The sequence below is a fragment of the Cuculus canorus genome, chromosome 5 (assembly GCF_017976375.1).
Source record: "Cuculus canorus isolate bCucCan1 chromosome 5, bCucCan1.pri, whole genome shotgun sequence".
In the NCBI taxonomy this organism is placed as follows: Eukaryota; Metazoa; Chordata; class Aves; order Cuculiformes; family Cuculidae; genus Cuculus; species Cuculus canorus.
The window spans coordinates 39993079-40011129 of record NC_071405.1 but is presented as its reverse complement, the minus strand read 5'-3'; the positions used below and the strand labels follow the sequence as shown (position 1 = coordinate 40011129).

Below are 18051 nucleotides of genomic sequence, written 5' to 3'. Positions count from 1 at the left end.
CCCAGCAAGCTTAGCTGCTTTAAATATATTCAGTAAAAATCACGCACATAAAAAAGAAACTCCATTGCATTTATGTGGCCTTGAAGTAAGTCCATAGTTATGCTTTCATTGAGAACTATACGAGTTTAAAATCGGAGAAGTGACAAAGAAGCAAAAGGACAAAGAGCACTCTCTTCAAAATAAAATTACTAAGCACTATTTCCAAAAATGAAAGCGTCTGCATACCACACTGCTGAAAGTGCATTCGCCATCCATGAAGTGGCTTTCCTGCTTGGGCACATGCTCTGGCATATTCAGTTAATGCTCGACACCAAGTTGCATTATCAACTGCTGACCTTACACAAATAAAAATTGACATATTATTTTCTACCTACACTCAAACATGAAATCATAACCTTATTAATGCCCCTGCAACCACATTGTTCAAATCTCCTTTAATAATGTTCTAAAGTACCGTGCTGTTTGGCTAGGTTAAAAGTCTTAAATGAGTAACACATTCTGCCACACTTAAAGACAGGTCACCAGTCTGATAGATACCTGGTGCTAATCTTCAGAATAAATCCACGAAAGCCAGAGATACCGCAGTATAAACAGACTTGAATTTTTACAAAAGAATAATATCTTTCAGAAATCTCACAAGAGAGAAGAACAAGGTTTCTACCAGCGACTACCTTCTCCTGTCCTGCCCGTTATTATAGCTAATCAAAACTGCACAGCAGGCTGTGATACAATAGCATAAATTCAAATTGTAATCAAATTCCTCTTTCCACTGGATTAACATACGGCTTGTGGATGCCAAACTGATCTATTCACTGTTACTTATCATAAAAGTTAGAAATATTAATGATGTCACACACTCAAAATCAAAGCAGATGCCACATTCAAAGGAAAGTACACTAACAAATCATAAAAATGTCTGGGTCTGATTTTGGTCATTCTTACACCAAGGAAAACAGGAACAACTCCACAGAAGTTTTGGCAGTAGAATTACAAATGAAAAACAGCAGGATAATAAAAGAATGTTAGATAAAATTGATATGCAGAAAGAGACACATTAGTACTGTTAACATTTACAATTTGTTCTCATGACAGAAGAACAATGGTTTTCATAATAGCTTTGGAACTACCCAAAAAACATTCACTTACATGCATAAATCATTGGTGCAGCTTGCCATAAAAGGAAGAGGACTCACATATTCATGACATTGTTCAAACGGGGGATATAACAGGATATTACACAGAGCATACACCGTCTGAAATGAATGAGATAGCTGTTGTGTAGAGGTTTCCAAAAATAAACTCAAGCAGAACAGAATATTACAGAAAATTGTAACAGACTTCTCAGACAGTGACCAGGCATCACGTCCCTCTCATCAACTAGAAGCAGTAATCACAACATCGAATCTTTTATCCTGATCACAACAATGGTAGCAAAACATATCCTTTCCCCAAGAAAGTCACAGAACATGTTGCATCCAAGCCCAGATGACCCTAAATAGTCTTTGTTTTAGTTAAATTACACAGTAAAAGGCAACAGAAATGAAACATGCCTGGCATAAGCTTTAATTTTGAAGCACTTCACTTCAGGGTTATATGTTGAAAATATTACTTAAAAAGAAAAGCTACTTTGATGTGATGGACATAAGGAGCAATAATCCATTTTCTAAACACTGGCAAATTAAGTGTGCTCTCATTCTGGTTTTGCATGCCTGCTTCTTTCTACCTTTCCTAAGGGAAGGAATTGGTGAAACTAGCTCTAGAATGCACACCTCCTTTCAACTTTGGACTCATTTAGTCCCAGATTCAAACACCTCTATTCACTGCTATGCAGAAAATGTAATATTTGAAAATATCAATAATTAAATACAGAAGAAAAGCAGGAAGGGGGGTAGGGACAAATGAAGCTCTTCTGCAGCAATCCGTTTAATCCCCCTCTCCAGAGAACAACAGCCTATTGCAAACTATTACTTCAAATTCTTGCTCTAATTAGAATCATCAACTACTGTAATAATCCTTTTGTGTTGATCCAAACCTGTAGAGATTCATGGCTTTGTGTCAAGCAGGGTGGTTCATTGAGAAGCGATTTATCCCAACTGGGTGTTTCTTGTGGAGGATTTTCCTGCCAACTCTCTACGAATTCTGTTATATCATCTGTCAGTTTTCCTAAACAAGACACAGATACACAGTGACTTGGAAGAACAACAACACTTCTATAGGATTTCCCAGTGAAACACCTCAATATTCAAAACACATCAAGCAGAGAGCACCAAACCCTTCCTACAACTAAATGAATGTTCGCCTGAAGACAATCTGGTCCTTTCATGAAACAAAGAAAATTTTAAAATGGACTTTAGTAGGAAGACATTAGAACGGCAGAAAGAAGCTTACTCAGGCAATTTGCCAAGGAAAGGCTTTAAGGAAGCAGGACTTGCCTGCCATAGTTCTGGAACGGAAGAAAGGCAAGCAAAGTTATAATAAACTGTATATAAATAGGTCTATACCATTTCTTTATATGAAAGTCCCAACAGACAATCTAAAAGCCGAGAAAAATGAGGCATTCCTGTCTCACTGCAAAAGTACAAAATGATTGTCCACGTTAACCTAGTAAACTAGTTAACCTAGTGACTTCTTCAAATATGTAGACATGTCCAAGCTAGCATTAAACTAGCTAAGAAGGGCATTATCCGTTATAGACAAGTGGTGATACTGATTACTACTTGGATTACCCATGAAAGTATATCATGGCATATCTTTATTACTACTGCTCTGCAAGCTACTTGGATAAAGTCAGTATGCAAAGTAACAACTTCTGCTTCAACCACAGCTTTATGAGACTGAGATATCATGAGATAGGTGGGAGAGTAGAGGAAAGTCTCTGCAGGGAATGAGGACAATAAGCTATTGATATTGGTTTTAATTTCAGCATTTTGATTTAGTGAATAAACTATTCAATAGGAGTAAAGACTTGTAATAGTGCATGGATGGTGCTTCCTGAAATGGAGCGGCATGCATAAACAACAGAGAAAATCTACCAAATATACTCTAAGCTTTGTCGTACTTTACAGAATTATCCTGATTTTAAAGAGGAGGAGCAAAAAGTTAAACAGCCCAAAGCAATGATTTCCATAAGTCTTTATCACCTAATTTGTGATACCTTTCAAGGGGCCTGGTTTCAACCGCCCCCCTCCGCACCCACCCCCCCCCCCCCCCCGACTCGATTACTCCACCCACCCTCCCAAACACCTCCCATTTCTCTTTAATTTATAGAAGTCTTCAATCAGAATTTATTGAAAACCAAGACTCTTAGTCATATTTGAAGTTGGTATTGAAGGATCACTGGTCACTTCTGAAAGAGTTAGGATAAACAAAATGCCAGATCAAACATGATCTGGCAGTCTTCATTTATTTGACTGACTAATTAAAATTATTGATTTATTTCCAATAGCAATATCTCAAAATTGCTAAGAGGGCAGGGAACATCTAAAAATAGATTTTACCTTTCAGGTCCCAAGAAGCTGAAGTACAAATACCATTGTAGGTAATTGAATAAGACAGCTTTTTAAATATCTTCCTCCCCAGAGCCCTATCTGTATTGAATGAAATTAGCCTTCTTCACTAACAAAATCATCTACCAGAAGTATTTCCAAATCATATGATCCATTTCAGAATATGGCCATCCTAAATTTAATTAGCATTAGATCTAAAAACTAAGCAAAGTAACATTTCACTTGAAAAGAACACTTGTATTACACAACAGAAAGTACTTTAAATACTCACCATAACTAGTTTCGAGATCATCTTGCAGGATAGCGTTATTGTTTCCACACAGTCCATGTGTTTTGCCCAGGTACTCTGGTGCCATTTTGATATACACTGCAGATGTACCATCCCAAGCCAGAGTAAACACATACTGGTGCCTGACTAGGAAGTATCCAGCCAGTTTCTGGATGTGTAAGTTTCCAATACTATAAGGTAACTGTATTCTGAAATTACATGGAATCAAAAAAAACTGTACATGAGAAAAACATCATTAAAAACTAATTTCTTGCTCATACATCTAAAAATTCCTGATGTAAATATTGAGGAACTCCGCTAAAAATATGAAGCTGCAAATAACAGTAAAAATCAAAGGAAGAATGTTCTTGGTTATACTTCTTAATATTATATACTGCTCATTCAGATATCACCTTCCTCAGACACTACTCTGTAGACGGGGTCGATACATTTGAGGTCTGGAATACTTTGTGGTCTGCATACTTTATTTAAGCTACCAACGCAATCTAGTTTACATCTCTGTCCTCAAAATGGTACCACAAGATTAATTCCAGTGTAACTACAGCACCAGAAACATGAGTGCAATTACCCAAATCCTTTATAGGTGACTTCACTGCTCATCTTTATCGGTTCATCTCCAGCAAAGTATAAACTAATGGATCGCTTGCAGGAATAAGGAGAAGAATGGCATTCAGGATCATTATTGACCTGCCAAATAAAATCATTATTGTCAAAGTCAACATTTTAATCAAATGCCTTGTGATTCTCAAGTTACACAACTAATACTCCCAATCCCACCCTCAACATATGAACAAGTAGTTTGGTCTAACCCTTCCACAAAAAAAAATTAGTATAATTGGCACTCTTCTTGGAGCGGTCTTTTCACAGCAGCGGCAAGCTTTGAAAGTACACCCATCAGTTTTCTTCCAGCTTTTTCTATTTTGTGCTATAGTAACTGGTAGCCCAAGTCATGTCAGAATTGCCTCTGGATTACATCCTAGAACCCCATACTATCATCTCAGTTATTTTTAATCTCTTAAAATGAATGCCTTATCAGCATGTTCAACAACAAATAAAAGGAATGTAAAAGTATAGTCCCCTACCTGTATGGAAAAACTCTGTTCATCTAATTCAGTATGTCTCACAAGTGCATATGTGGATTTCCCGGAAAAATAGTAATACAGTCCATCGAAAGTTTCAAAGTTATATTGACCCCACGTTCTGCATATATGGTCTCTTTCAGCACCTGTGTTATGCACTAACAAAAGGAGAGTCACTTGAGACATAGTGAGAGGTTTTTTTTGATTCAACCTGTAGTTCAGATGAATAGTGTATGTGGTACACTATGAAATACCAGCACAGAGAAGAAAGGGAGAGGAAAATACTAGGACACAAAGGAGCCTTTAGGCAGAGGACAGTTGCTCTTCTAGCTATGGGAACCTGAGTACAATCCCAGAAACCCATTAGTTTTCTCTCTTGACACACCTGTCTGGCATCTCGGTCCAGTTGCATTAAATCGACTGCAGTTGCACAGCTCTCTGTAGACACACTCACCTCCATTAAAACATGTAAATGAATCTAAGTGGAAAAAACAAGGCAGGTTAAAAATAAATTATGATAATTTTCATTCTTAAGACCCAGTTCTGTCACTGAAGGTAACTATGAATGACAGGAGATGCTGGAGAATCCAGGAGAATCCCACAGATGTCACGAACAGGAAACAAAAAGCTTCATCAAGAAATACAGCCAGATAGAATAAATATACTGCACAGTTAGAGAAGCCAAATCACAATGGCTGTGATTTAATGTGACATGCGTTCTAGTCCCCTAAGGAACAAATACAGGAAGTGAGCAAATATTACACAACAAAAAAGCACAACGACTGTGTCCTTATATAAGACTGATACAAGTAACACTCTATAGGTAAACTCTACCGGAATGAGAGCATACCACCCTAGAAACAACTAATGTTAAGATCCCAGCAGTAAATCTTTCAGCTGCCTGCCCTCCCTTCACCTTGCAACTTCTAAGTATAACAACCACAAACACGTTCCATAGACACAGACTGCTGCTCTTTTTCCTATTTTATTAGAGAAAGACTTTTAAGAAAGGAAAAAAATAATACTCATTTTCTATGAGCATCTTTTATGGTACATATTTAGTTCATTTGTCAGCATGAGAGAACATCAATAGAAGCACCATTACAGAAGTCAGTGATCCTTATCCTCTTACTAAGAGCTTTAAATACACTAAAATTATCCAGAAGCAAGGTGCACGTGGAGAATGTCCTGTTAATGTATCCCAGCCAAAAGCAACTAAACCTCTGACAAAAATCAGAAACAGCATTTTTAACAAGATACTACAAATAGTTTCCAACTTCCTTTTAAGCCCCTACTTTAATTCAGCAAGATTTCCAAAAGCTTCTTCAAAACCTTACCTGGTTCGCAAGTGTATCTACCACACACAAATTGCTTTCAAGTGCACACACCAAATGCTGCACACTCAGCATTTAATTCACATGCAAACTCTTCTCAGAATTCATGGACTGAATGCTGTTAAGACTTTGCCCTCTGTGAGGCTACCTCAAACATCAGCAGCAGCTGTTTTACCAAAGTGTGGTCAATTTAGAAGTTTAATGAGGAAAACTATCACATTTAAAGTTCCTTCTGCTTTGCGAGATCCTAGAAACTTAGAAGAACTTAGAGGCTCTATGCTGACTGCTGGCTATAATGTCAGAATGAGGAAGACTTCAAAAAATCTAGCTTACCATAATTTAAAAAAAAACCAAACAGGGCTTATATTTTCACCTACTTTGGGCCATAAGATTTTACCAACATTATCTTCAGATACAAGTTTACAGAACCTTTGCTGACTGAGTTCTGGCAAAATTTGCCAGTGCAGTTTATTGATGTTTACATGGCCATTTCCGTTTGCAAAATTGTTATAAATTCTTCTTACTTATATGAAGACTTAAAATATTCGAATCATTAATTTTGATTCCTTTGTTTTAAACACATACCACCCCCAAAAAAGACCATGCTGAAAAGCACAAGGCAGGCAGAAAAGTAAAAATGAACACCCCTTTGCCTACTTAGCCCAAATATCCAGCTCATTTCCCTGCCTGGCCACCCTGAGTTCAATTCAAAAACTAATGCAAGCACCATGTAGAAAGGTTCCAACTTATTCTGACTGAGCCATCTCATTTACATGCTCGCAGTGACCGATCCTGTCACTAATGCAAAAGCCTCATTCCTCTTGTCAAGAGAGGCAAACATAGATCTCTTTCATCAGGAGTGTTACGAGACCTATGTAATCTGATCCTAGGTCTCTGTTCTTTGCTTCTCTAAGAATATGCCCTATTGCCTGTCCAGTTACAATAATGTGCAATTAGACTGCAAGTCATATTGCTCGTAGCTGTAGAGGAAGTTAGCCCCCTTTTGATGTTTCAGGTTGAATAATTCCCCAGTAAGCATGGATCAGGTAACCTGCTTCAAGTCACATTTATTCAGATTGTGAACACATCAGCTGTTCTAGGGACCCTTGCTGTCACTGGGAAGGATCTCCCTGACTCACTTCTAGAGAGAAAGAGCGTTAGTCAAATCTGAATTGGAAGTCAAATGACTCTGTGATGAGCATTTTCTTCTTAAGAAAGTTCTCTTCCGTCTGTGCATGCATGATTCTAAGAAAAAGATAAATGTAGCTCTTGTATTTGTTTATATGCCTCTTTATATCACTGTATAGCATATTTCCTTACACTGCATGGAAGAGCTCTGTGTGCAAACATTAGTAATGCTTAACCAGGTAGTGAGAAGAATACAGTATTGATTCAGATCACATTTTGTGCTCTTACTATGTTAAACATGGTTGGCACCTTTGATCATCCAACTCTGCTCAAGTAATACAGAAATACTCCCTCAGGTATTGGAAACAAACATCCTGTAACAAAGGGTTTACGCTGATCTTAAAGGAATGTAAGTTAATCGATATGATTGTATCATAACTTTAGGCCTCCTCTGGGAACATTAGAAACATAGCACCCTCAGAAAGGTAATAAACACCAAGACTAAGTTAAAAATTAGGAAAGGTTATTGAACAATATTGCATCCCATTGTTCTTTTGTAAAAGTGATCTCTATCAAAGCAAGGTCCTTTTAGCTCCTCTTTTTCTTTTGACATTATACCACTTCAGTAAATTGGGTTGGAATTTGAAAGAGAAAATTGGTGAGAGTTGGAGAAAGTGGTAGGCCTAAGTAATATGATTTAACTCACATTAGTAATAATGGGGTTTCTAACCAGCAATGCTGTTACAGCCTGCAGATCATCTTAATAATAAGAGCATTGTTGACATGAAGCAACTTCCCCATGTTCCTTCTTTATCAAACAGAGTGAAGACTTAGGATCATCTTATAACACAGGTCTGAATTCTTCTCTGCTGCTCTCCTTGCCAAAATACTCTAACGATCTGGTAATTACTGACTAGGCTCGACCCCACTCAATACGTGGATAGGGTTATTTTACTCCTTGGGCAGATGGACCTCTCTTTAGTTCTTCTTCCTGAATTCTTCCATGTTGGGCAGTGAGAGCATTCACACCAGAGCTGACATACAACAAGCAGCAGCAGAACCTCATGCCCATTACTTATCATAGACTTTGAAAATGTGAGTCTGTAATCTAGACTGCTTGCATTTCACTGCAAGCGTTTACGGAGATCAGTGTCCAGGCTTCACAGAGGTGGTTACTGCTGTTACTTTCTCAGCACTGGTGAGGCCACAACTCAAATACTGTGTTGGGGTTTGGGCCACTGACTACAAGAAGGGCATTCACCTGCTCAAGCACGTACAGAGGATGACAAAGCTGGTGAAGCGTCTGGGGAACAAGTCTTACAAGGAACAGCTGAAGGAACTGGGCCTGTTTAGCCTGGAGAAAAGGAGGCTGAGGGGAGACACTATCACTTTCTACAACTACCTGAAAGGAGGCTGTAGCAAGGTGTTGGTCTCCCAAGCGACTAGCGACAGAACAAGGGGAAATGGCCTCAAGTTGTGCGAGGGGAGGTTTAGATTGGATATTAGGAAAAATTCCTTTACTGAAAGAGTGGTGAAGCACTGGAGCAGGCTGCCCAGGGAAGTGGTGGAGTCTCCATCCTCGGAGATATCCAAAAACATGTAGATATAGCACTTGAGGACATTGTTCAGTAGGCCTGGTAGAGTTGGGATGAGGGTTGGACTTGATCTTAGAGGTCTTGTCCAATCTTTATCATTCTATGATCATGTAGACCTGACAAAAGGAAGTTCTAAAATCCATTTTTAAATACGGTACAGTCCCACCCAGCTCTTGTTGGCCTTTCAAATGTTCTTCATCTAGGCTCCAAGCGCACGTTCTGCCAATTTCATATGAAAACTGTTCAAAGGCATCTTGCACTTTTGTCAAAATAACTGTTTATTTTGAAACATTATTATAGATGCAATACATTGTGTAGATTTGTTTCTAAGATATTAGGTTCACTTAGTCTATTACACTTTCATATATTAATACTGTAATGAGTACTTAAGATCTCTTCAATTTGTTTCAGCTGCAAAAATGCTGTATGTCCAGGTTTGCCCACCTATAATTTGTTCTTCTGATCTTTTAACATGTTTATTAGGAACAAAATAAATATAGCTGAAAGTAATTTATATAACATGAAACCATTGAGCATTAAGTGAGACACAATCACTGAAGAACAGCTCTCCTCTTGGAGCACAAAGAGGTGACTGCAAAGAAACCGCGTATCTGTACACCACATAAAAGCCAAGATACTAAATCAAAGTGACATCCTAATTAAAGTTTTTTCACTGAAGTAAAAGCAAGCCAACACCTTTAAGAACACGTCTGACTACTCAAATGCCAATGCATGTCTATTTTAAATACCTGATTCTTGTTTTAAGCATCATGTGAATCCTGATGTTTCAACTGAGTTTTGAGATTGTTGTAATACACCATTATCATCAATACACTTCTAATTCTTGAAGCAACTCATGTGGGCCATCCTACAGGTATTTTTTTTTTGAGATATTAAAGAGTTCTTAGGGTCAGAATTCTGTACCTCACGGCTCTTTTTAAGACATGAAAAATTAATCACAAGTCACTGAAGACAGTTTTCCTTTAGGGATATTCATTATTAGACTCGGACAGAAAAGGTGAAATATAAAAGATTAATTTAGAAATCTGAATGCAATCAAGTTTTACTTTAGCTAGGTAAGTACAAGGTCCAGTCTGTTCTCTCTGTTCTTATGACTGCCTGTTGACCAACTTTGGCCCAAAGAGTTTCAGAGCTCCAGAGCCATTTACATAAATAGCCACAAACTATATAGTTTTCAGGATCCTTTAAAAGATGGCATACTTTATGCAAGTATAGAAGAACAGTCTGCCTGAAGGTCATTGAACTATTAAAAAGATCAATTATTTTGAAATTACAAATTTTATTCGGAAATTGAAAAGTGAAGAAAACCAAAGAAACATCAGTGCTACATACAGTCATCAATAAAAGAGCAGAAGGTATTCTTAAAATTGAATATTTAAACTTCTGCTGTCAACATTTTTAAATTTAATATTTTAACTCTGCATAATCTCCATTGCACGTTTTATCTAGGAATCTTTCATGTGTTCCTTTGACTATGAAAGAACTAATACAAAGAATATTATCTTTTATCCTTCAACTTCATGGTCTTTCAAAGCAACTGCCTGTAATGGCACAAGTTTTCTGAGGCATGCAGGCTTCAACAGGATGCAACAGAGCCTTGAAATGAGGACAAAGATCTGATTACACCAGGATTCAAAATTTTCCTTTTTGAGATTCTGAGGTAAATGGGTAGGATGTAATTTTAATCCTTCAATTCAAAGAGCCTTCCAGTCAGCTGCAGATTTTCTGCTCTGGTGCATCTCTTGACATCAGGCTTTGAGCATACATATTGCAAGGGACAAGTACCTTCTGAAGAAAAAGTGACTTTAACAATTCATACCTGCTTTAGCATTCAACACAAGAAATTTGAAGTGTTTAATCTGTTAAGAATTTTCAGCAGTAGTTTGAAACTCACTTCCAAAAATAATTAGTTTTGCCTGTCCCAGGTTCTTAATATGCTTTAGCTCTAGTGGGTTTTGTTTCTATTTTCTTATTTTGTTGCTTTGTTTTCTTTATGTTTGTTTTTAACTTACCATGAGAAACAGACTTGTGTGGAAAGAAGTTAGAAGTTTATCAGCTATGTAAACTACATGTTAGCTACTGTCAGCTATTCTGATAATCATTTCAAAAGTCAAAGAATTTATCTCTTGACATTTACTTGTACTATAACAACTTCTTTGATCTGTTGACGTATAAGATATTACATCTCCTTCTGAACTGCCTTTTGTTGACTAATACAACACAAAGGTAAAGAGATCTATTGCATAATAAAGAATGCATCCATTGTACAAAAAATCCACATAAAATATGTCGGTTTATCTATACAGGCAGAGTTACAATAAGAAAGAAGAAATGTTATCGCAACAAAAATTGACTGTAATAGGATGAAATACAAGTCTATTATAATCACAGATTTATATTTGTGTCACAGAACAATTTTCATAGAGGCATCACTAAACTAAATAAAGAAACTGACAACCTACCTATCTTGCTGGGTTTAAAAAAAAAAATTACTATTTCATATATCTCCAGACTGCTGCAAAACGCAGTCCATGGGCAGAGCTACAGAAGTTTGCATCTCTCTTCAAACAGGACGGGCCAAAACAAAACTATTGTTCTAAGCATTTAGAGCGTGTTACTGAAACTATTGTACAAAATGGATCAGGTTGTTCTTTTGTTTTATTTTTATATGTCTTTCACACATGGGCAACGATGGATTCCATTTCCCACAGAGTCTACTATGACTTAAAAAGGAAACTTCCAAATCTAGGTATTCCACTGTTTAAAGAGTTCAATAATGCTTATTTTATTTGCCTTCAAGTATGGGCAATAATAATTTTTTAAGCATGTCTCCAACAGAACTGAAAAACAATGGTAAATTCTTATGAAATATTTTTGGCCCACAATAATAGTTAGAAAGAAAATGGGAATTTGTCCTATTACATCTGCAGAGGGTAATGAAACCTAATTCTTGCCATCATAACTACATCCTCCTTTACAAGCTTAAACATAATGAGTTAGCATGAGATACTTGCTACTCATTTCATTCTACCTCCTTCTAGATTTGTTCTTCCATTTCTTGAATATTAGATCTATTTAAGAAGCAATAAACCTTCACATAAAGCCTTTACAATAATTCTTTAACCAAAGTCTTGCGAAGAGTTTATGTGCAAGTTTATTATTGCACATTTTAACAGTAACACAAAGCATTCTAAGAATCTTTTTTTTTCCAGCTGGTTGCTCTGAAGCAGAACATGAAATCCACTACTCTTATTAAAGGAATTTTCACTGGGCAAAAAAATAAACCCAAGGAACTAAACACTTATTATGGCAATGAATTTCTCAGCCTGATTTGCACATCATCTTTTTGGAAGCTGCTTCATTGGGTTTAACAAAATAGAACCAAGAAAAGAACTATTTCCAGGTCAATAAGCTGGTGTATTCCTCAAAAGTAGAGCAAATTTTACTGGTTTGGACTGCTATACTTGCAGAGCAATTTTATCATACACAAATATATGATATTTTTCATAAATTAGAGATGTTCATAGGTAATTTTTTATAATTCACTAATATTAAGATTCTATAAACCTCTCTATTATTCCTCCACTTTCAGCTACATGCTCCGCAAAAGTTTCTGAAAACACTGTATATTAAAGAAATTACAAGCTTTTGGAGATTAAACAACACTAACCACAATTTTCAAGAGTCCAGTCCACACATCAGTCTTGCATTTTGTGCTATAAAGCCAGGGGATGCAACTCCAGACTGTTGATTACTAGCTCCGTCCCCTATGCAACGCAACCAATCAGGCTGACTGCAGAGAAACTAGAGGGTTTGCATCCTCTAATTATAATGACATCACTCTGAATTACTCTGCCTCATGTTCCTACTTTGTACAAGACAAAAATGACAAAAGCTCTACAGAAGAGCTAACACAGAGACTCTTAAGCCTTGAGCAAAGAGACTTAAGCCTGTGAACTTGAATGTGGAAAATAAGATAAACCAAAAAGGTCAAGACAAATTCCTCAAGCAAATGCCCACCACTGCAAGGTGGTAGCTAAGAGTACCTCATCCTGCTAACCCATAGACCACACAAACAAAAAGCACCCATAGATTCCCTCAGCAAAAAAGTAACAAACAAAGAAGAAGAGACATTGGACAGGTAATTTAATGGCATCTAGCTAGCAACAGATTTCCCTGATGAAAGCTCTTCGTTGGAAAAACTTCAGTTCCAGACAGTTTTTCAAATGTTCAAATCAGAATCAGATGTAAACTTACAGCTAGGTCAAAAACCATGATAAACTGCCATTCTCCTGTAGCCCTTTGAGACCAATCAAGGTAGAGACTCCTTACCCTGAAGGCCTGTACTAGCTACTTTAAGGGGTTTTCTTCATAAGAATAATTATACAGAATATAAAGAATAACTGAAGTTATTTCATGTAGAAATATAAATAACTTACTGGATGATCCACACTTCATACTGTGAAGTCTCCTGTTCCGAGATAAAGATATTGTAGCCATGCCAGATTCCTTTCAGAAAGAACAAAGAAATCAGCAGGTATAACCAAGACACTTTAAAAATCTCTTCACGTTATCAGTAAATTTACTATTTTTAGTAAGCTCACTGCTTCATATCAGTTTGCCAAAAATTTATCAAAAAACACCACTGAAAAGTAAAAAGCATAGTCATTCTACTCAAGACTCCAGTAAATGAGCAATAAGCCAAAATCTGTAAAGCTGTGTATCCAAATACTGTCCCCCTCTGTGCCCTTCTCCATACTTCTTTTACTGTCATAAGTAAAAGCCTGTGTATCATCATGTACATTTAACACACTTCTCAGTATAAATATTCTGCTCTTTTGGAAATTCTTATCACTCATTTACTGTTATTTTACATATTTTTAAAGGATATGCATGCATAAATCACTAACCAACATCACAATAATTAACAAAATGTCTTGTAAAGTCCTAAATTCACATTATTTTCCAAGAACCTGATGTAAAGCCCAGCAAAATCAACAGGTTTGCTTTGTGATGGGCTTACATTAGTTTAAAAAAAGCAAACAAACACACAAGTCAGCTTTCAAAATGTTTCCTATCATCTTTTCCATAATCTCTTCCTGTTGTTCCAACATTCAAAAAATACATGATGAGAGACTAAAGCTTTTATCCTCTTATGTTTCCTTCCACATTTCACTTCTACCATCAACAGTCAGCACCAAGGTATCTTGGGTTTTCTTGCATTAATTTTCAATATTGGAATAAATGAAGCTTCCTTTTTCTCCAATAAATTGCCCTTTGGAACCCCGGTGTGTCTAGCCTATTAGACCTTGGGAGTATTTTTTATAAATTTGTATGTCCTGATACTCTACCTCCCTCCCTCATTCTTGCCATATTTATCTATTAATCCAACTTCCACTTCATTCTTCTTCAGTGATGCCAGTAACAATGCTACCACTCTCCTTCAAATTTCAAATTATTTACACAGTGGGACCTGTATCACTTTGAGCTAGAAATACACTGAGTCTTACCAGAGTACCATGACAAGAATCTACATCAAAAAAAAAAAAGAAAAGGAAAAAGGAAACAAAAATAATCCTCTGGCTACTTGTTAACAGCTTAAAAGTCGATCATGATAGTCACTAGTCATACGACATCATCTAGATGAATTGGAAGGACAACATTCTTTCACACCATTTTGCCTAAGTGTAGTTCAGGTATGATGTATTGATGTGTAAACATAAGAGTTCGTGCCCATCTTACTTCAAGGGCAGCTTTAGCACATAACTTGAAACATATGACATTTGTCTGCCCCATTTACAGAGAGTGGGACTAAGTACAAAAGTTATTTACACAGAGATGTACAGTAGATAGGATTTTGGAAATTGTTCTTTAAGATGCTGCTTTGAATGCTCAGGTTTAAGGAAAGTTATGAAAAAAGACAAACCATCTTAAAGGGAGAATTTTAATGTTGGAAAGAAATAAGACAGCACCTGAGCAAGTATAACATTTAATATTCTCCACAGTTTTTAATAGGAAACAATATCCAAGGCAATTTAAGCATTACTCAGAAAACAATTTCCAAACCAGCTCTTGTAGATAATACTATAAGGCAATAACACTAACTTGTGGGTTTGGAGTGTACAAACAAACCAGTCCTGTAAAATGTACTCTTGTGCACAACAGAAAGCACTATCAGCACTGATCTATAAAGGTGCCTTAAAGGGTTCTTCAAAACAAATACTGACATTTCTTTTAATTAAGAAGAAAAAAAAGGCAGCAACACATCGAATCACAAAAGCCAACTCTGCTTATATCATCTACTTGAGAAAACATAAGAGCAGACCTGCTTAGCCAAATTACACTAATGTCTTGATATTTTGTCATAATATGATTACAGTGCCATGCTCCTGACTGGCAGAAGTATACCTCCTAATTAGTATGCCTTTGCTAAAACTATGCAGCTCACTTTCTCTGCAATCTCCTACCTTTTTTCTAGAACTGCCTACATCTATAGTGAGTAATATTTTTCTCCATTTAATATTAACTTTTTGATCATCAGAAGCCAATGACTTAAGATAGGAAGTTCTTCCTTACAGCCATTTCACGCAATTTCTTCATTTACTTTAACTCATGAAATATTCATAGTTCAGTGATACATTAATTATAGAATACATAATTTTCCAGGAAAATTCAATGACAAATAGGGTATCTGTTAAGAAACAACATTCGCTACAACATATCATGTCTAAGCTGATACAGATAACTGAGCAAAATATCTCCAAACTAACATTATAAACAACACCAGCTATGCCTACATAATTTTACCTAAGTACTTGTTTAGATTTATTGTGTTTAATTTTTAAATTTCTCAGTCCTATGCATGATTCTGCAAAATATTTTTAAATTAGAGGTGCTTTTTGAGTTCTAAATAACTATTTAGGCATTTGACTCGTCTCAGAAGCCATGTTATTAACTAAGTCTTCACAGACATAAAACTCTCAGAGGCCTTAACCACCATCACTTAGCATTCCTTTACCTCTTTCTCTTGAAGAGCCTTATTAAAAGCAAGAACATCTAAAAATACCTTATTGTTATTTTTAGACAGTTCAAATTTCTACAACAATGACCCTTCAGGTTCTCACATTTTTAAAACTAATATTGATTTTTTTTTTCCTTTCTCCTAGATATTTCTTACTGAACATTTCTGTTCAGTAGGCTAGCACAGAAGAAAACTAAGAGTCTATTACTGTATCTTGAATTCTTGCGGGGGGGGGGGAACCTCAATACACAAGCATTTGCTTTTATTGGTAATCGATTTTGTTACCTGCTTGCAATTATGTGGCATGTTTTTGTCTCCCCTAAGCTCTTTCCAGAAAGATCAGGGAAAAAGCAGAAAACAAGGCAGCTCCTCTGCAGATCTGTGAACAAGGGCTACAAAGCAAACTCTCCTTTTCCCACCCTCAAACAAGGGAGTGGGAACCACACACCCTCATTACATTTCAGCAACACACCATAATGATACAGTCAGGTTGCCAAAACAAACCGCATCCCCAAACCAGTACTGAGTTGTAGCGATCTGATACCGCCAGCTCATTGACTTTACTGAGAAGTAAAAAGGCTCCCACAAAGTGGTTATTGCTGCATGAACCAGACCAGATCATGGCTTTCCTTGGAGCAAGGGTGCTTCATACATCACGTAACTATTTCTGAAAGAGCTGAAGTTCTCGTTATCATCTTCCCTCACTGTTTAAACACTTTACACCCTAAGATTCCTTTCGTTTGTGACCAACGCCCCTTATGGCCTGGATAAAATACACATTTAATGCTGTTCAAAGGACAGGTCCTGAAGAACCACGAAGGTTAGCACAGCCCTTAGAAATATGACAGCATCATGACCATGTATCATAAAATCATAGACTAGATAGGGTTGAAAGGGACCTTAAAGATCATCTAGTTCCAACTCCCCTGCCATGGGCAGAGACATCCCACCAGATCAGGCTGCCCAAGGCCCCATCCAACCTGGCCTTGAACACCTCCAGGGATGGGGCAGCCACACCTTCCCTGGGCAACCTGGGCCAGTGCCTCACCACTCTCATGGTGAAGAAATTCTTCCTTATGTCTAGTCTAAATCTGCCCCTCTCCAGTTTATACCCATTGCCCCTCGTCCTATCACCACAAGCCTTTACAAGTAGTCCGTCCCCAGCTTTCTTGTAGCCCCTTTCAGGTACTGGAAGGTCATTATAAGGTCTCCTCAGAGCCTTCTCTTCTCCACGCTGAACAAGCCTGGCTCTCTCAGCCTGTTCTCATAACAGAGGTGCTCCAGCCCTCTGATCATCTTTATCTTTGTAGCCCTTCTCTGGACCTGTTCCAACAGTTCCATATTCTTCTGAAGTTGAGGATTCCAAAACTGGCCACGATACGCCTGGTGGGGTCTCACAAGAGAGGAACAGAGGGGCAGAACCTCCTCCCTCGCCACGCTTCTTTTGATGCATCGATGCATTCGTGTAAGATGGGAGAAACACACCGTCCCGAAGAACAACCAGGACACCAGTCCCTCAGACTGGCACAACCACCCCTCGCATCGCCTCTCCACAAGGCGGTTCCAGGCAAGGGACCGCAGGACGGGGTGGCTTTCGCACGCCCAACAGCCTCATCTCCCGGCCCCGCCGTGCCCCTACCTGCGCCGCCGCGGCGAGCCCGACCTCTCCGCGATGTCCCCCGGCGCCGCCTCGGCTGCGGGAGGGAGAAGAAGGCAGGGTTTAGGGGACCCGCGGCCGCCGGCGGGAGGCACCGCGCTGCGCCCGCTCTTACCTGCGAAGCCCTGGGTCCCCGCCGCTGGGCAGCCGCGCCCGGGCGCCCCACGGAGACAGAGCTGAAAGGCAAAGCCGCAGGGTTAGCGATGGCTGCGACCGCCTCGCCTTGCTCTCCCCCACACCCCGTCCCGTCCCGTCCCGTCCCTGCCCCGCGGGGCTCACCCGGCAGCAGCCCGGCGCACAGCAGCGCCCCGAGGAGCAGCCGCCTCTCCATGCGGGCTGCGGCTTCCGAGGAGCTGCGGACCCAGTGCCAGCGGCTACCTGCGCCCCGGGCTCATCCCGCCCCTCGGGCGGGGCGGCAGGG

The 18051-nt window shown here is 38.4% G+C and overlaps 1 protein-coding gene across 1 annotated transcript in view; it reads right to left on the bottom strand.

Moving 5' to 3' along the window:
* Window positions 1–17638, bottom strand: part of OTOG (otogelin) — a 105973-nt gene extending 88335 nt beyond the window's left edge. The window contains exons 1-9 of the mRNA XM_054068819.1: window positions 17613–17638; window positions 13392–13461; window positions 5260–5352; window positions 4878–5032; window positions 4364–4482; window positions 3778–3983; window positions 2033–2163; window positions 1147–1253; window positions 226–335 (exon numbers count right to left, since the gene is read on the bottom strand). Of these exons, the coding sequence (XP_053924794.1) occupies window positions 226–335; window positions 1147–1253; window positions 2033–2163; window positions 3778–3983; window positions 4364–4482; window positions 4878–5032; window positions 5260–5352; window positions 13392–13452 (982 nt within the window). The 5' untranslated portion in view covers window positions 13453–13461; window positions 17613–17638. The remainder of the gene's footprint in view (window positions 1–225; window positions 336–1146; window positions 1254–2032; window positions 2164–3777; window positions 3984–4363; window positions 4483–4877; window positions 5033–5259; window positions 5353–13391; window positions 13462–17612) is intronic.
* Window positions 17639–18051: the final 413 nt, after the last annotated feature.